Here is a 19,375-nt window from a genome sequence, read left to right on the forward strand (position 1 = left end):
TATATCCAATACTGTGCATCACTAAATAGTCTAAAATGAGAGTTTCAGCTTTTCTGCACTTGTCAGAGTGTAAATGTACAGTAGATGAAGGATGAGATGAGCAGACAACTTTGTGGGAAGATGTGTTAAAGAAAAGGTTGAATTGAAACAGTGTGCAAACATCCAGTGAAATGCCCCCACTGGGTTAATTAAATTTGCTTCTGTAGCCCCTCCCAGCTGGGTGTCAGTCATCTAACATGTGCACACACACACACACACACACACATGTTTGGATCCACTAATGAAGCCGTCTTTGTCCCAGTGTCACAGGATTCAGGCTTCTGCAGCACTGAAACAAACCAGGCCCACCACGCTGAGCATGAGGTTTTGAAGCGTGCTGCAGACTCACCTCCCACTGAACAGACACACGATCTGAGCAGCTCAACTCTCATGGAGTTAGGAGCTCACTGCTCACTTAGATCCTACATCCAACCGGGCCTGTCATGTGCTGAACTGCAGACAATCCCTCTAATGAGAAGTTGCCTGTTCTAGTTACTTGGCTTGTTTGCTCACTTTCTACCTCTACAGACGCCTCTGCCATCCGTCTCTGTCCCTTTAATATTCACAGCAGTTTGGAGACATTTGTGATGTTATTGTCACACGTGTCTGCCAGCGATCAATTACTGCTGCTGTTTTACATGTGCTAACTATTTGCAGGAGGTGATAAATGGTCACATTCATCAACACACACACACACACACACACGCATGGTGTTGTATCAGACCCTGTATTATAGTCATTGATCATTAACAGTTCCCTTACAAATGAGGAGAGAATAGCATGCCAATTCATCTTCATCGAACCCCCACTGCGCTTGTGGCAACCATCCCAGTGTGTTGCTGGTGCTTTACTCATTTTTGCAGCCTCCTTTTTTTCACAACCCCCGTCCAGTCGAGGGACTTTCTGCATGGAGTTTAAATTTCCACACTTTGGGACAGTCACGCGTGCAGTTTGCGTGTGCGTTGGTTCTCCAGTTTCCTCCCACAGTCCCACATTGGACTCTAAAGGCTGTAGATGTGAATGTGAGAGTGAATTTTTGTCCAGAATGTACCCCACCTTTCACCCTACGTCAGCTGGGATTGGCTCCAGTGGCCCCTGTGACCCTCATGTGGAGGATAAAGTGGTACACAATGAATGAATGAATCAAAGTCTTGGGCAGTGATTCAGTCATAAAGAATATTTCCTAGTGGTTTTTAACAGTCTTCCCCATGAGTTCACACAGTGCTGAATCAGTCTGAATATTGCCTGGGGTACATACAGCTCCCCCCCGCCTCCTTCCTCACTCCTCCTTGTAACAAAATGAAGCTATCTATGATAGGAAAAAAGAGAAAGAAGACAAGATTGCCATTTTGTTCCTGGATTTAATTGCATATTAAAGACCAAAGAAGTGGGTCCAGCAGATGAAAATGTCACTACTTTGTCACTTTCCTCTCCGAAATAAAAGATTCACTATTAGCCTCACGTCGCGGCCTTCAGAGCAAATGACTGTTTGAAGGCAGCGGGGGTTTGTCGCCATATGGCACGAGACAGCGACACAATTGAACAAACACAGGAGGTTTGCGAAAACAAAGCAGCAGGAGTGCGTCATTAGACAGCAGTTGTCCATTCAGAGAGGCAGACGGGTCACATAGAGAGGATTAGTGTGAGTGCTGCCACAGTTCATTTTTACACCGCCAGCAGCAGCAGCAGCAGCAGCAGCAGCAGATTTCTCACCATTTGTCCGTAGTGAACTTTTCTGTACTACATGTACTCCTCAGAATGATGATGTCACATAGGTGTTTAAATCTCTTATGTGAGTCACTTCCTCTTTCCTCCATGAGGTCACAGGTGAAGGTTAAATCCAGGTCTTTGGAGCCAGGGGTCTAAGGAGCATCTAGTCTGGTCAAGAGGGGGCCAGTCTAGAGAAAAGAAGACGTTTATGATTTTAAATCTATATCTATAAATCTATAAATGGAAAAAGACATGAATAAAATAGAATCAAATATTAAGTAAAGCAAGTAAAGCCACAACTGGCACCTCCTCCTCATGCTGGTCACCAGCTCGGTCAAACACTGCTAACACTAACCCACAGCTGATCCCACTAGTTTTCGATGAGTTGAGGTCAGAACTGCAGGCAGGCCAGTCCATCCTCTCTCACAAACCCTGCTCTGTGAGGCGAGCATTGTCACCACCAAGTTTATGCCTAACTACTATGTATATATATATATGTATGTATGTATATATATATATATATATATATATATATATATATACACATATATACATATATATATAAACTATGTGCAACAATGGTCTGCATGAACCGCATAAGTAAGATGGTGTCACCCCAGTAACATACATGGCATTATTGGTAATGAAAAAGATAAATACTGTTTATGCACTTACAGGTAAACCAATTATCCCTAAGAGCTAATATTAGATTAGAAATGACATAAATAGACTTATAATGTATGCAGTGATATATAGAATCTGTGTGTGTGTGTTTACTGCTAACACGAGGCTTTAATGGGGTTTGATCAGGAACAGATTGCCTATAGGTTCCACCACATCAACTTAAAGTATGTAGGTCAGTATAAGCAGTTTGACTGTTTCAGTTCACTGTTCACAACTCCCCCAAATACTATAGCTAATTTTAAATCATCACTTGCCACTGATGTATCTGGGTTAGGGTGTCGCACCTTTCCACGTCTTCAAGGATTTATATCAGCCTGCAAAAACAGCACGTGGAGCCTAATAAACCGTAATGTGGCCACAACCTGGAGCACATCAGCTCAGCCATCTCATTGCATTCACATCGTTACCAATGTCATATCAGATCCACGCCAGTGTCGTCATTGTTGTTGGGCTTTTTTGTGTCTGATTGTTTGTTCTTTATTTCTTCCTCCTGTGAAGGAAATTGGCGAAGAAGCGCAAGGAGACGCTGAACAGCACTCGCCAGGAAATGACGGTAATGGTTAACTCCATGGACAAGAGCTACACGGAGCAGGGCACCAACTGTGACGAGGCTCTGTCCTTCATGGACACGCACAACCACACGCTGACCACGCGCAGCGAGTGTGCGCTCACGCTCAACGCCCGCAGTGAATGCACCCTCACGCTCAACGGCCGAGGTGAGACGCAAACACGCGTTCTTATGTCGACTTCCGTTTCACCATCAACCTTCACTGAACCACAATTCAAATTCTTAGGTTCTGCCTCACTGGGACCAGGTTTTGGTCTCCATGAGATTTTACTCTAACCCTCTCTCACACACACACATTCTCATGCAACAACCTTAACATCACAACTAAATGCCGAACCTTAACCTGAACCTTATTCTAACCCTAAAACCAGGTCTTAACCCCCAAAACACCCTTTTATAGTTGTGAGGACCAGACACACACATACAGTCTGGTTTCCATGACTTCAGGGGACATTGCATTGACTTAGATTATTTTCCTGGAGACTTACTCAAACCTTGTCGTACTACTGAACTAACCTGAACAACATGTCTGAACAACCTTAAGATGTAATAACGTACATGGAGACTTGATCTTTGTGGACAGATTTAGGTCATACATTACAATCATACTGTATTTGTTTGTAGCCTCTACATTATAGGTATCAGATATCCACAAGTAGCTGCATACATTAGTTTTGGAAAGGTTTCACGTTTTTGTCTAATACATTTCTGTTAAATGAGCTTAAAATGAACTTGCATCTGAAAAATGTTATTGATTGACTGACTGACTGAAATCCCACTTATCAGACTGAAGAGAGTCATTAAAATGCTTGATCACCAGTAGAAACCCATCGTGATCATTTTTTTCTCCATCTCAGGTTAAACCTAATCCTTAATTGACAGCTCAGCTAAATCTGCACCCAGGGCTTGACCTGGTATAATCCCAGGCAAAAACCATCAGATTAAAACTCCACAGCATCTTCTGGGCTCATCCTCTGCACCCCTGCAGAGGATGAGCCCAGAAGATGCTCTGACCTTGATTAACTGTCTGCCAGCGTAAATGATTGAACTGCTTTACTTCTTATTTAGTCTGTCTCAGGACCTGATGCTGGTCCAGGTCCTGAGAACCTTTTCTTGTGACCTCTGTCACACAGCTTATGACCTTTTGTGTCTGTCAATAGTGTCATTTACGGTTGGTTATAAACAGCAGAGAATATTTGTTTGAAATCTTCAGTCGGGGAAACATGATATGACTCAAACATGTCAGTCTTCATTCGTCACCTCGGGTTGTTTATGCTGGTTACTCTTTAGAAAGCTCTTTAGAATTTCAACATTTTTGACTTCAGGCTTTTTAAAATGACGTCTTTAATACCACCGAGGAGGTTTGTTTTTGTCTGTTTGTCTGGATTTAAGGACTGATGTCGATCAGATCTTCCAGGGATGTACGTAGGTTATGGCCCAAGAAAGAAATCATTGAATTTTGAATTGTGTATTTTCAATCATAGTAAAACTGTACATATGTGTTTTTAACAAGCGTGTCCTCTCCTGTGTTTCACTTAGACTTACTGATGAGTTTTGGCTAATAATGACACTTTAAACTGGGCTTAACAAACACATTCATTTTAATAGAATGCTATTGCTGTTTTAACTTGGAACTAAAGGTTCTGAGTCCACATGGCAGGATAGTGGCTAGCACTGTTGCCTCACAGTGAGAAGGTCGGCGTTTGAATCTCGGTGTGGAGTTTGCATGTTGTTCCCTGAGGCGCTTGGGTTGTTTGAGGGTTCTCTGGTTTCTTATAATTGTATAATCGGACCGTGTGTGTGTGTGTGTGTGAGTGTGTGAGTGTGTGTTTGTCCCGCGCTGGACTTCTGAATACTTACAGCACTGTTGTTCACCTGCAGCTGGATCGTCGCCCTCCTCCCTCACGCTGCCTAAAGCCAACACTCTCAGCACATCCATCCCCACCAACGCCTACTACCCAGGTAAACATGCACTGGATTTCCTCTGTGCCAACAGAGACGTGCTCACCACAGGGAGCCGTGATGCTGAATGGAACCAGAAAAGTGCACGATACATTAATATGATATTTTCCAACAAGTATTAATTAGTTTTATGTTCTTTTTTAATGGAAACTTAAGTGTTGATGAGTTTCTCCGATATTTCATGTGTGCTTTATAAATGAGTCAACAATTTCACAAATGAGAAGGTAGATAAATTGACTGTAGATGGGTTCACACACACACACACACACACATGAAACAAAGTGTTTCATATCAGTTTACCCAGTTGGAATTTAGCTGATGGTTTCAATTTCCCTACATAATGTCCCTTAATTGTATGTCTTATGTTATCACATCACAGCTCATTGATTAGATGGAGTAAAGGGCAGCGAGAGTTATAATCAACTCAACTTGCTGTATAATTAGCTTTTTCCCAGAAAATAGGAGTTTCTTGTCGTGCAGTTTGACAAGAAAAGCAAAAGAGAACAAAGAACTGTTGTTGCTATTGTTTGTTGTGGACTTATCTTTGCTTCTCTATTCACTGCGACTCTCTTTCCTCCTCCGACCTCTGCACTTGTTATGGGGGTATGAGCAGATCCCTTTGTGCCAACCGCCATCTTAGGTGAGACACATTTTCCTTTCCCCATTATTGTTGATTATTAGTGTTATTGTTTATTGTAACTTTAGAGAAAATGACAGTAAGTTAACATTCATATGACTTAACTGTGAGGACAGAAAGAAGCACATATACTTTTTTTTTTTTCCATTGTCTAGTTTTGTTTTGGCTCTTTTACAAAAGATGGCTTCCTCACCTTCATACCTGACTGCTGCTTTCCTCCCTCCCTCCCTCCCCCCTCCCCTCTCATCCCTCCTCTCCCCTTCCCCCTCGTCAAAACGAGAGGCTAAGGCTGGCTTCACTCCATCCCATCCGTATTACTTGTGTCGTGCGTGTGATGTCATATATGTGTTTGACCTCTCATATGCATGGACAGACATGTGGACTGGATGTAAGGGGCGGCGGGGGGCGGGGGGAGGAGCCCCGTGCCGAGGCTACAGTGTGCTAAAGTCATAGCAACAGCGCCGAGACATGGAACACGGGGGATCAGTGTGAGCGTCTCAGCACAAACTCACAAAATATTCCCCCCCCCAAAAAAGGGTTCCTTTGGTCTGAACATGCAAAGTCTAGCATTGACACTGCCCCCTGCCCCACTCACAACGCATTCCCCCTGCCTCCCTCCCTCCTTCCCTCCCTCCAACACAACAACCTTTTCTATTATTCTTTTTAATGTTGCTCCCCTGCCTTTGGCTAACTGCTAGTGACCTACTTGTTGTTTTGTTTTTGTTTTTTCCGGTGTTTACTCATCGTGTTCCGTGATAAAATAGAATAATACAAAGAGCATTTTGTTCTTGTGTTAATTATTACTGGCCTCTGAGGAAAACACAGCTCAAGTGGAGCTTCTTATAGCAGCAGATGCTTTTGGAAAAGCAGAGCACTTAATGTTGCTACTAAGTGTAATAGTTTAATACTCAATAAAATAAAAAGTCGCAGTAGAGCTCCTGTAGCTGCCGCCACACAACCACGAAATCGCCCTCTGACAGGAAACGCCACTCTTCACCTCTGTAGAGTTAGAGACACATGAACAGTGAACAGCGATATTCCATTTTTGTCCATTTCACGGTCTTTGCGTTGGTGCGCTTACATAATACTCCCTGTAGAGGGCAGCACCAAACATGGCGACCATTGCAGGGTTATTTTATCGGGCTTCATCCAAAATAGTGGGAATTTTACACCTTGGTGTTGCCGATGAGAGAGATTGATGACAAACGACAATTTCAATATTTACGTATTTCAGCTGCGTTTTTTGACGACTTGCTTCATGGGAGAGTCCCTCGAATCAAACGCGCCGCGTCCCACAGGACACCAGACACACACACAGAAAGACAGACAGACAGACAGACAGACAACTGTGAGGGACCAGTGAGTGAGGCAGAGCCGCAGCCAGTTTTATATGCGTGTCGAGACTCTTCTTGGTCATTTTCCTTAGTGATTTGACTATTGACTCAATGCTGCCCTGGTCCGTCTCCTGTCGACTTCAGAGTTAAATATTTGTCACAGATTGCGTCCATTTGTTTCCCTCCAGGCTTTTGTAAACTTTCAGTGACCCTCTGGAGGAAGATGAAGGAAGTTAATCAGGAAGTTGAAGACGTAAAAGGATCAAATATATTTAGTCTGTCACGTTTTGCCATATATGGATCGATCTCAGTGGGTTTAAAGTGTGCCATGAATCAAGCACCAGTCCCCTTCATTTTTGCTGCATCTCATGGCGCTTCACAGAAACCAAGTCATGTGACGTCCGGAGCTCTATAAACAAACAGTTTTATACTCACACAAATCCAAGCAGCATTTTTCATCTTTGCTGTCATGACAGCTGCTTATGCTAGTTCCACGTTTAATGAAGCATGAAACAATTAACATGAAATTGCGGCAGCAGAAAAAGGTTACATGCCCTCAGTTGTGACACATGCAGTCACAGCATTGTCTCATTAGATGAGGTTAATGATCAAAACCTGATTCCAATGCTCATTCCCCGAAAAAAAACAAAGTTAGAAATACAGGCGTCACCACAAGTACATGCAAATATAATTATAGCAATTACAGGAATAAATTCAAAACGTCAGAATACTGAAAAATAATCAGCATTTTTCAAAGTTGCAGCTTGTTCCAGTATTTCATTACGTTCTCCCTGAAATCCATGACTTTCCTTGTTTTGTTCTTTTACTTTTGTCTTGCACTGTTGAAATTAGCCCCATCCATCCACTTGACATCCCTCCCCCCACCCCCACCCCCTTATTCATAGGCAGTTTGGACTGAGGAGGCATGATGTTGCCCTGTAGCGTTAGCTCTAAAACAGTCTACTGTAACAGGTTCTCATGCTGTATTGTTGCTTACCCCCTCTCTCTCTTCTCCTCTCTCTTCTCTTTACATACATAATCTAAAAAGTGCCCATTAATGGTAAGTTTTCCCATGTGGGCCCTGGGCTGGGGGAAGGAGGTGGTGTTTACTCAGAGAATCCTGACATGGACATTACAACATTTATTTATTTCTTGCATGACCAGTGGACATGTTAGCATTTCACCACCCTCCGTACACCAAGCCACCATTAGCCTAGCATGGTAAAAGTGCGTACAGTGGCCCATGGCAGCATCACCCCATGCATTCTCCTCCCATCTCTGCTTCTCCCTCCTGGGATTTTCTTTTAGGTTTTCTCTCGTTTATTTCAGTCTTTTGGGGAAGAATGGGAGGTGTGTCTTTGTGATGCTTCTGATGGTGCCTGTTTCAAACATGCTCACTGTGGCCCACTGCACCACCACCACCCAACCCAATCCCCCACCACACACACATCCTCCTCCTCTCCATGTCTCTGGACACACCCTCCATCGTCCGGGCTCCCCCGCCCCAAAAGCATCTGTGCCTCATGTCTGCCCACTGACTGGATTTACAGTAAGAGCTGGACTGGAACCAGCGTAAAGTGTAAAGCGTAAAGTGTAAAGTGTAAAGCGTAAAGTGTAAAGTGTAAAGTGTTCTGCCAGTGAGAGGAAACAAAAACATTTTTTTTTTGGATTACTCAATGATATTTAGAGCCACTGATGCATTTTATTCTGACATATTTAATACTTATGCTGTAAATGTTTCACTTGTGTTTTAATGGCTATAAGCTGGTCGTACACGACAGTAGGCTCATGATATTATAGCCACACATTGAGACAGATGGACCTGAACCTTCTCACCACATGACTCATCCTATTACTCAGTGATGTTGTGTTGTTATGACCATCATAACAAACAGATTACTAGCTGAGAGGGTGGTGACATAATGCTAACCAGTAAATGAGATGAAGCGCCGTCTGTCCGTGCGAGCGGCCGTAAGTCAGATGTCAACGAGCTTTTTTTTTCCTGACAATAATTTCATAGAACATCATTTACTGACACAAGCATGAAGTCACCCACATGCTGTGGAGTCTGTTAATGATTGACATGCGATTGTCTCCTGTCTGTGTTTGTGTCCCACAGATGAGAGCCAGAACATGGGCAGTGACACCAGCAGCCTGGTGCAGTCTCACACTCACTCTCTGAGGAAGCGCGAGCCGGTGGACGTGCCGTACCAGAGCGGTCAGCTGCACCCGGCCATTCGCGTGGCCGACCTCCTCCAGCACATCACACAGATGAAGTGTGCCGAGGGCTACGGCTTCAAGGAGGAGTACGAGGTAGGGTCAGCCTGGTGATAGACTTGTATCTCAGTCCAATGTGAGGCTTCATCTGTGCCCCTCCTTCTCCTTGTCTGTCTGTCTGTCATTTACACTGTTGTGTTTCTCCCCAGATGCTCTTTTATGATAAATAGTTAATGTACTCCGCCCGTCTCAGTGTGTTTACGGTGTGATTCACACAAACAGAAAAGATCCTCCAGTAAAATGTGTGAGGAGCAGCTATAACTATTCCTCTCATTTCCTGTCATTAGTGCAGGAGGAGGCTGGCAGGCCCTGGCGACTCTCCAGCCTCTTCACTGTCCCCCAGCATCATCCCAGCCTGTTTTTTGAAATGATTTTCATTTCATTTCTAATGTATAATCTCTTTTCACTGACAGTGCCACTTATGCCACTTGCAGCTTCTTTCTTTACTCTCACTCTCTCGCTCTCTCCATCCTCTCAGCTTAATGTCTTCCCTCCTTATCTACACCTCCCGCTTTCTTTCTCCACTTCCCTCCTCCCTGCCTACTTTTACTATGCGTGAGCCAGATTTATCAGTAATTAACCCCCCCCCTCACTCATGACTACAGAGTTAAATAATGCAGCCACCCGTCGCTACCTGCAGCATCGGATCGTTGAAAGGGAGTGCTTTGGGCCGCCCTCTGGGCCTAATCCATTATGGATAAAGGTGTTTTGGGTTCATGCGGCTGGCGTCGCGCAAACGCTTAACAGTCAGTCAAGAGGAAGCAATTCCACGACCAAAGACCGGTCCCACGTCCCCTTTTATCACGAAGCTGTCCACAGAAAACGCCTGTGAGACACTCGGACCCGTGTGATGGAGCCGATTCTCTCATTTGTTGTGTTCTCGCTGTCGTCTCTCCATCAGTCTGTCTTTTTAAGTTTGATGTTGATGATGAGACTAAGCCTCGTTCACCTGTAAACCTGTTGACTTACACTGTACCATATCTCTCTTTGACCCATGCTTCTTGTTATTCTGTACGTTTACTTTGGATCAGATAAACGAGGTAAGCCAATACTTTTGGTTATTTGTGAGTTTTTTTAGACTTGTAGAGATGATATCACAAACCTGACAGATTGATGGTGCTTGTTGGCTGTTTTTTTTTTGAAGGCCCCATGTGACCTCATCTGAAACAGTCATTTACCAACACAAGCTATGCAAAGTTGCCAAAATATGACATTAAACAGAAATGTTGAACATTTTTATTTTAGAACTTTCTGTCTGATATTGGTCAAAATCACTGGATTGGATATCAGACTGATAAAAATGTAAATTACCATACAGTCTAAAAATCCTATTTATGGCATGTTTCACTATGCACAGACGGTTTTATTACGTTTATATGACAGTTGTATTGTTTCTACGACCGTAGCGGACTGATACTGGAGTTTGTGATATATCTTTCCATCCCTAGTTCTGTCCAGAACCTTTCCATGAAATGTTCTCCCTTTAATCATCAACTGTGAGTTATTCAGATGTTGCCTTACAAAGCTTTTACATATACAATAATATTGTATTGATATTTGGAAACAGTGTCTTTCTGCCACTGCACTGAATTTGTTTTATTAAAACAAATAAAAGCATTTGGTCAATAAATGTTTTAATATCAAAGTTCATTTACAATTTACATAAATAGATATGAGCAGTAATTGGAAAAAAGACCCAGTCCTAGACTGCAAACTTTGCAAAAGCTTTATAAAGCCATGTTTGACGTAAACTAACCAAGAGTTTGGAGCAGGAAACAACTTAACGTCATCGATCACAAACGTGTCATTGTGTTTCATTTGTTTTCCTCCTGTTTTTTTGTGTAAATGTGTTCTTTAGTCTCCTTTAATCACACAGTGAACCGTCTTTGTGCCACGTCCTGTATTTCTTATTTTGACATCTTGTACATGTGAAGTCCTCTTGTATTGCTGTAGATTTTCCTGGAGTGATTTTTATGCAGAGAAGATAATGTGCAGTGCAAACACAAATTAAAAGCATGCAGGCCACTGGGAGTTGTTTAAAGACGGTGAAAAACTAGTAAAATGTGGAGTCATCCTTTGTTTTTCCATCACTGTCTAACCAATTATTGCCAGTGTGGGTGTAAAGCCTTAAAATTTCAAACTGTCATCTATGTTTTTTTCTTTTTTCATGCAATCTACTGCATTACTATATAATTAGTCTTTAACAAAACAGCTGCAGGACTGAGAGGATCTGAGACGACCAGGGTCATTCAGGTCAGACAGGAACGATTCTAAAGTTGCCAGGTAACTTTCAGAATGAAGATTATTCATCTCCGGATGCTTCATATTAGAGAGGCAGAGACTTGTATCACGCATCTCTCTTATTTTTAGCATATTAAAGCTGTTTCTCAGAGAAATCACTAATCCAAAGGATTTAATATAGGAATATGTCCTTGTGAAGGGTCTGAAAGGCCTTTATTTGTGAGACAAATGGCCTCCTGCCTGACACAGGGAACCATCAAGTTACAAGAGCAGTGATGATCGAAGACAGAGTTTACAGAGAGTTTAAGTCTGCAAACAATCTGCTTTGACCTTCACTAAAAACTCTCAAAGTCTCGTTCTTTATGTATCCGCTGACTGTTCAAATGTGCATTAGCTCTCTAACTATTGAAAAGACAGAACAATAACATGTTTTGTCCAGACCTAGTGCACTTGGAGCCAACCCCCACCCGCCCCTGCTCAACAGCAGTGCACTGGCAGTGGAGATGTATTTTCATAATTTGGCTTAATTGTGCCCAGTGTGCCATCAGAATGGAAATCTCCCCAGCGAGAGATGATAAATATTTCATGAGCGTAATCTGAGCTGAGCAGTTTTGATCTGCAGACGATGGCCTGGCTTTATTTATTTATTTTTGGTTTTTTTTGATTGAGTCCTTTAGAGGAGGCAGACTGACAGCTCACTGCAGTGGTTCTGCCCCGGCGGAGTGTCACAGGGGAAAGGTTTGAGCGTGACACCCGCTGCCTCCGCCCTGATGGCACTTGCTGTTTGACACAGCTTCACGGGATCCAGCGTCCTCCCTCTGTTTCATGTCTAATAATGACGTGAATATAGCGCCCCGCTCTTTTTCTTCAGTCTGGTTTTCATTTACAGTTCGACAGTACGACATTTCATCTCCCTCTTCTCTGTCCTCTCTTTTTTCTCTTTTCAGAGCTTTTTTGAAGGACAGTCTGCGCCATGGGACTCTGCCAAGAAGGATGAGAACCGCATGAAGAACCGATATGGGAATATTATTGCATGTGTGTACAAAGCACCTCCTCAGTGCTCATGAATTTTTGTGTGCCATCCTCATTCTTCTGGCTGATTTATTGGCCAGTCCTGTGACTCTGGATAACTATAAGCTGCTCAAACAGAGTTTTATTATCAGCCAACAAGAGCAGCTTTGACCTTTCCAATCCACTTTCATATTCATCTTCCTGCAGGGTGTTGTAGGTTATGAGAAATAAGCCGTGCAGCATATGGCACAAAACATGGAGCCTCGGCAGTGTCTATAACAATGTAAACTTCTATTTCACTGGGTTATTTTTCTACATATGCATTTCTTATTCTTATTACTTATCCTATGTTTTGCTGAGCTTGAATGCAAATTAGGCAATTAATGCTGAGACCCTCTCATTTTGACCCTCTCTCAACTTTCAAGATCAACTTTTGGAGATTGCCTCATTACTGATTGACTTGAAAGGTGCATTACATGAACTTAGTATGAAGTGATGGGTTGTGAATATGGTGGGGGCTTAATTAACTATGTCTGTAATGGTGTTGAGGTTTTATTTTAATGCATATGTGTTATGCTCAAATTTCAATTGAATTCAGGCTAAATCTTCAAGTATTAAACTGAAATAAGCGTGATAATTTTGCTCTGGCATCATAAGGACTTCAATATTTTGAGATTGAAGGATGGTAGAAAGACACAAAATGTTGCCAGCATTCGTTTTTCAAACCTGGGGCAAAAACACTGTTAACTAACAAGCTGAATGAGGGCAAATCACCACGTAGTGTAACGAGTCAAACACACTTGAAAATGAGGTCCAATTCCAATATCTTGACGTAACTGCATGGGAACCATTTCTCAGCCATGTGGCATTCCTGTAGCTCCACTTTGTGATGCATTGTCCAGTTGTGTCACCATTTTAACTCTCACTGTCTGTCCCTTCATCCCTCTCCTCCTGATGTAAATATGACTCATTCGGTGCTGGTCTCCTCCCCTGTGTCTCTCTTGTAGATGATCACTCCCGCGTCAGGCTGCAGGCCCTGGAGGGGGAACAGAGCTCCGATTACATTAATGCAAATTACGTTGATGTAAGTACACACACCGACTGTGCCACCAATGCAAAGGTCACCGTGCTTCCTCCCAGGGAGGGAGAGGGCGCTGGTGCCGCCATCGCAGGGAGCCTCAGGGACAAAGCATCCCCTGCTGCCTGCCCATCACACACACACACACACACATAACTTTAAAGGGCTATTGCTTCATGGCTGTAGTCATTGGATGTGTTAAGAGGAATAAAGATCAGAGAATGACAGAGAAAGGAGACACCAGGGAAACTGAGGTTAGAGTTTTGGACTTTGACGTTCAGTTATAATGTTGGATAAGAACAATATTTTACCTTGAAACACAGCTGTAAACATGTTAGTCATGAATTAGCATGGACACGTGTAAACTCTATGCAGTGACACAAAAGCTGGAGATCATGATTCTGTGAATCATTGATTCTTGTGATTGGGCTGCTTTGCTCGTCACTAGTGTGTGTGTGTGTGTGTGTGTTTGTGACGTCCGTTTTGTGCAGCTGTCGAGTCGACTCGTGCTAAAACCCTGTATAATGGAAAAGTGTCATTCATGTGAGCAGTAGTTTGTCTGTATATTGACCCTGTGATGGTCCCAGCAGCTGACGCTGTCGCGGAGGAAGCAGTAGACGATGAGTGAGTGAACCTTCCTCATCGTTGCTCTGCCTCCAATATAATAATGACTCAGAGTACATGCAACAGTGGTTTAGTAACACTTGTTACCACAGGAGAGCACTTGGAGCACAGCTTTTACATGCACTCCAGTGACTTAGCATACCTATACGGTAAGTAAAAGTCATTAAAAAGTGGCTGGAGACAAACCTCCCCTTAAAAACCTATCGAACTCACTTTACTCAGACGATATAGAACCTCCTGATCTGACCTGATTTGCTGTTAATAGCAGTGTTAGCCGCAGGATGTGACCAATCACAGCAGCTCATTGGCCTCTTTGAGCAGATGCTTCCACTCCATGTGTAATGGGCTGGTGATGTACCCGTCTCCCTAAGTGGTTTTCCGCTCGGGAGAAAACTCTCACTCCGTCTCTCATCCTCTCTTCCCCTCCTCCCGCTCTTCTAATGTGGTAATTTGTAATCTCTTGTTACGCCTTCAAGCATAAATTCATAATGCAAGGTGTGCCACAGTAAATGCCGGGGTTCTAAATTATTTACCTTTCCCACTATTCAGTTTATGGTCCATTATGCTGCGAGAGGGGATGCTGCGGACGAGACTCTCACAATAGAGAGCACCCCATTATAAGATAAGAATATACGCATATTAAAAAGGGCCCTGATTGAAAAGGATTTCCACTGCTCCGCCAGCTTCATTGGAAAAGTACTTAGTAGAAATGCAGGCAGATGGGTAATGATGTTTTTGCTCTTCAGAAAGCTTTTTAACCCGTCTAAAAGCTTGTCCTGCCCAATAAAGTGTTATGCAGTAGAACATTCCCCACAGTGTTTGTTATTGTGCTTGTTATTATACTGCCGATTATTTCAAGTCATGTACGAGTAAGCGGAGCCAGTCAGTTCTCCACAGCTGATTGAGTATTTTCATAAACATTTAGGAGGCAAGGAAACACAGTGTAATGGCCTCTCGTCTGCAGAGATCTCTCCATGTACACAGAGCACAAAAAGGTTTGTCTGCTTGTGTACGATCCACTCAAGTCATTCAGTGGCCACAGAAAATGGTTTGCAAATGTCTCTGCATCTGTTTACGCGTCCAAATACAAGTGGACAACCAGCCTTGAGCTTATGACCAAAGAATCTACCAGTGACACAAGTGCGCTAAGAAACACAATTATCGCTGGTGTTTGACCAGATATATATACATATATATATATATATACATACTGTATATATATATATACATATATAGTTACACCTTAATGTTAAAGACTTGGGCAAACAATGTAGAAATCCACATGAACTGTCAGTGAAATCATTCCTTCCTGCTGCCCGTACATCACCTGCCCAGTGTGTTTGTTAACAGATGGTCTATAACCTCAGGAACATAGATGACGGTCTATAACCTCAGGAACATAGATGACGGTCTATAACCTCAGGAACATAGATGAAGGTCTATAACCTCAGGAACATAGATGACTATAACCTCAGGAACATAGATGGCTCTATAACCTCAGGAACATAGATGACGGTCTGTAACCTCAGGAACATAGATGACGTCTATAACCTCAGGAACATAGATGGAACATAGATGAAGGTCTATCAGGAACATAGATGACGGTCTATAACCTCAGGAACATAGATGACGGTCTATAACCTCAGGAACATAGATGAACCTCCAGGAACATAGATGATCTATAACCTCAGGAACATAGATGAAACCTCAGGAACATAGATGACAGTCTATAACCTCAGGAACATAGATGACGGTCTGTAACCTCAGGAACATAGATGAAGGTCTATAACGTCAGATTACCGTAGATTCTGTGGAACCTACTAATCACTAACAAATTCAGATTGAATCATCAGAAAGTGTAGACAGGAAGTTGCAAACCCAAGGACAGATAACTGGAACACCTGAAGTTGGGACACAAAGCTTAGCCTTGCACTTTGTAAATTCCAACCAAACATCCTCAGGCTGGATTAAGCCAGCATTTGGCCTGGGGCAAAATGAGCCATGGGCACCGACACTGATCCACCGCCTGTGGTTGTTCACGGTTACTCAATTTTATTGAGGAATATGCAAATTGTGGCTCACAGCATGCTACCAGTGTTTTTTAACCCTGGAGGTGAAATGAGATCTCAGCAGATTAACCCACGATAGAAATGTCCTCAGAATGCTGCACACAAAATACACTCTGGAATTAAGTGTTGGTTTATTACTAAAATGGTTACATTTGAAACCATTCCATCATGGACTATGTCATAGTTTGAACTGGTGTTAAATTGACTCAACCCTGACATTTTTACTGTACACATTTAAAAAAAAAAAAAAACATGTTACAAGTGTTTAGATCTTATTTAGATTAATCATTTAAGTCAGGACACTTTATTTGACAATGTATATAATATGTAATGTTAATATTACATATTAATATGTAATGTTAATATTACATATTATGCATTCAGATGCTCACCTCACTAATGTGGCCTCATGCTTCTCTATGACTTCCATCAACTACAGCAAACATGAAAACTCCTTGGGCTGAAATAACAAACCTTGTCTCGTCAGTGAAGCTAATAAAGACGGCACTTAGTCTTTATTTTATTCTGGATGCGTTTTCCAGGTGATGGGGCTCGAACCCCCAGATTTACCAAAGTGGATCTCTGTAATGATATTCAGGCTGCAAAATACAGATTCATGCCTGCAGGCAAGAAACACTTAACACTGCATATTTTAGATGTTCAACATCCCACTGTTACTGGAAAGAATTAATGTAAATGATGATTGTAATAAGCACTGAGGCAAAAAGAAAAAAACAGAGAGCAGAGCGTATTTTCAGCCCCTCTTTGGTGATTTACACGTACCTGCAAACAAAACCTGCAATTAATCATTTCAACATGGATATTTCTGCATTTAGCACTTTGTGTTGAAGGGGAAAACTCGTATGTACCTAATGTAACACGCTTAATTCAACAGTATATATGTTATATATACGTATGTGTAGATATATATATATATATATATGTACATGTACACATACATCATCTCTACTCACCTTTCTCACTCCCTCTGTAGTGTGACGATAGTGAGCCAACACTTGACATGAAAGCACAAACACATCTCCGTCTCAGTCCAGAGATAAAGAAGTCATTAAAAATGGAGGACAGCTGAAAAGCTGAAGGAGCACTCGGATGAGAGGGAAGAGAAAGTGAGGAAATATTCTTTTGTGTTTTTCCCCTTTCATTGGAGTTAATCACGGTCCAAGTTAAATTGAATATGAGTGAGATAAGCAGAACAGCAGTGGGGCTGAGGAAGAGCTTTTAAGTCCTAATGTTTTGTTTCCAGCCTTCACATCTCTGGAGAGAAGACAAGGAATTGGGCAAATAAAAACTTGAAGGGATTAGTGTAATCTGTGAGACTACAGAGGCTTGTTTGTGAAGATCAGTGCTGTTAGTTGTATCTTGGGGATTATCAACGCTCCGGCTGCTGATTCCAGAGGTGTGCTGCATGTAGAGCATGTGATGGGGGGGGAGTGTTTATGCATCTGCATAATTCTGCATCTTCCTCACACAATTAGATGTTGAGACAAAGACATGAATAGATGGACAAGAGGCAGCAAGCGTCGCAGATTAGTTTGCAGTGTTTCTCAAGCAGCACTTGAACTTAAAGGAATCAGTGGCAGCACATTTCCTCAATGTTTTAACGTCCCATTGGTGAGACTTCCACACTTACCCCTCCCTTTGTTAGCATGTCTGGGAGCTAAGGTGGCGCTCTGTTTTAGTGCTGGATGATATGAAACCAGTTCATACTGAAAACCCATATTTATTTCATTTTTTCATTATATGAATTTTTCGTATACGCCGCAAAACGGAATGTGGTGCAACAAATCACTGTTTGACGGGGGACCCTTTTCACTGCTGCACCACACACTCAGCTGATGAAGTAACTGCAAGCATGAGCAGAAAACACGACGCGGAGAGACACAAGAATGTCTTACACACACACACACACACACACCATGATACCACGCAGCACTACCTTGTTCTCATAATAAGCTTCAAAATACTACATTACTCACTAATATACATCTAAAATAAGGCCACTAACGATTATTTTCAGAATCAAGTCATTTGTCAATAATGTTCCAGATTAAACGAGGACCTGTTTGACTCTCAAATGTCTTTGTTTTGTTCTTTGTTTCTGTTTAAGCAGCTGAAAAATCTGAAAGCTTGTTTTCATTGAAAAATACACTCAAACTGATTCATCGATTATCATAAACTGCTGACGATTCATTCGGTAATCGATTGATAATCAATTAATCAAATGATCGCTGCTGCCCTAATCTAAAAGGCTCACTCTAAGGCTGCTAAAAGGAAACAAGTGTTGTTTTCAAGCAGTTTCTACTCCATGTGTGCTGCTCACACAACCTGTTTAACGTCAAATGAAAAGTCCTGAATGCACGTGGTGTTTTATCAGCTTCAGCTCCACCTGGCAAACACGATGTGGGTGAACATGCAAATGTCTTCTTTATCTGCTTAATCACATTCATCTCCCAGCTGTTGTGTGCTGTTCTACATGCTGTATTTCATCTTCTTTACAGAATAGTAAAGAATAGAAACATTTGTCACTGAACATTTCATGCACGGGCATCACAAGCCGCTCTATACAAACACGTGAATCTCTGCTAACCCTCTGATTCTTTTATGTGCTAAGTTAGGAGGAGCGACATCTGACTCTTGTGCTCTGTGCTTTCAGGGATACCATCGGCCGAACCATTACATCGCAACTCAAGGTAAGAATTCATCAATTCTTTTCAAACTTGTGTTTTAAATGTGTTCTTTGTGAGGATGAACGTGTGAAGACTTTACGAAAAAGGAGGAAACACGCACTGAAACTGCACATGTTCATAGTGTCACATGACCACCAGTGGGCCTACGCGATCACATGACCTCGATAACATCCTCAGGGGATGTTGGCTGCACAGTTTACAGTAGAGCCTGTAAATGTTTACCCAGAGTTCAATGGTTCTTCACTGTAAGGCTTTGAATTCTTACTCGAATGCTAAAGTTTAAAGAAATGAAGAGTTGTTTTCCTGTAACATTGTTTCTTATAATCTGTAAGTAACAATTAATGATTTATTCAAATTATCATTATCGTCAAAATGCCCAAAAATATCAAGTTGTTATTTTTTGCCCGTCTCATCCACCCCTGGTGCAGATATC

General features: G+C 42.3%; 1 protein-coding gene across 5 annotated transcripts in view; it reads left to right on the top strand.

The window, feature by feature from the left end:
* The window catches only part of LOC122772761 (receptor-type tyrosine-protein phosphatase mu-like), a 117,420-nt gene that overhangs the window by 75,714 nt on the left and 22,331 nt on the right, over positions 1-19,375 (top strand). For 2 of the 5 annotated variants that reach the window (XM_044031027.1, XM_044031018.1), the window contains exons 16-24: positions 2,932-3,149; positions 4,883-4,963; positions 5,577-5,603; positions 7,983-7,994; positions 9,054-9,247; positions 10,243-10,251; positions 12,400-12,487; positions 13,471-13,547; positions 18,909-18,945. In XM_044031027.1, the coding sequence (XP_043886962.1) occupies positions 2,932-3,149; positions 4,883-4,963; positions 5,577-5,603; positions 7,983-7,994; positions 9,054-9,247; positions 10,243-10,251; positions 12,400-12,487; positions 13,471-13,547; positions 18,909-18,945 (743 nt within the window). The remainder of the gene's footprint in view (positions 1-2,931; positions 3,150-4,882; positions 4,964-5,576; positions 5,604-7,982; positions 7,995-9,053; positions 9,248-10,242; positions 10,252-12,399; positions 12,488-13,470; positions 13,548-18,908; positions 18,946-19,375) is intronic. The other 3 variants (XM_044031035.1, XM_044031044.1, XM_044031052.1) reach the window with 3 other exon arrangements.

This window comes from Solea senegalensis, linkage group LG1, assembly GCF_019176455.1.
Source record: "Solea senegalensis isolate Sse05_10M linkage group LG1, IFAPA_SoseM_1, whole genome shotgun sequence".
Classification (NCBI taxonomy): domain Eukaryota; kingdom Metazoa; phylum Chordata; class Actinopteri; order Pleuronectiformes; family Soleidae; genus Solea; species Solea senegalensis.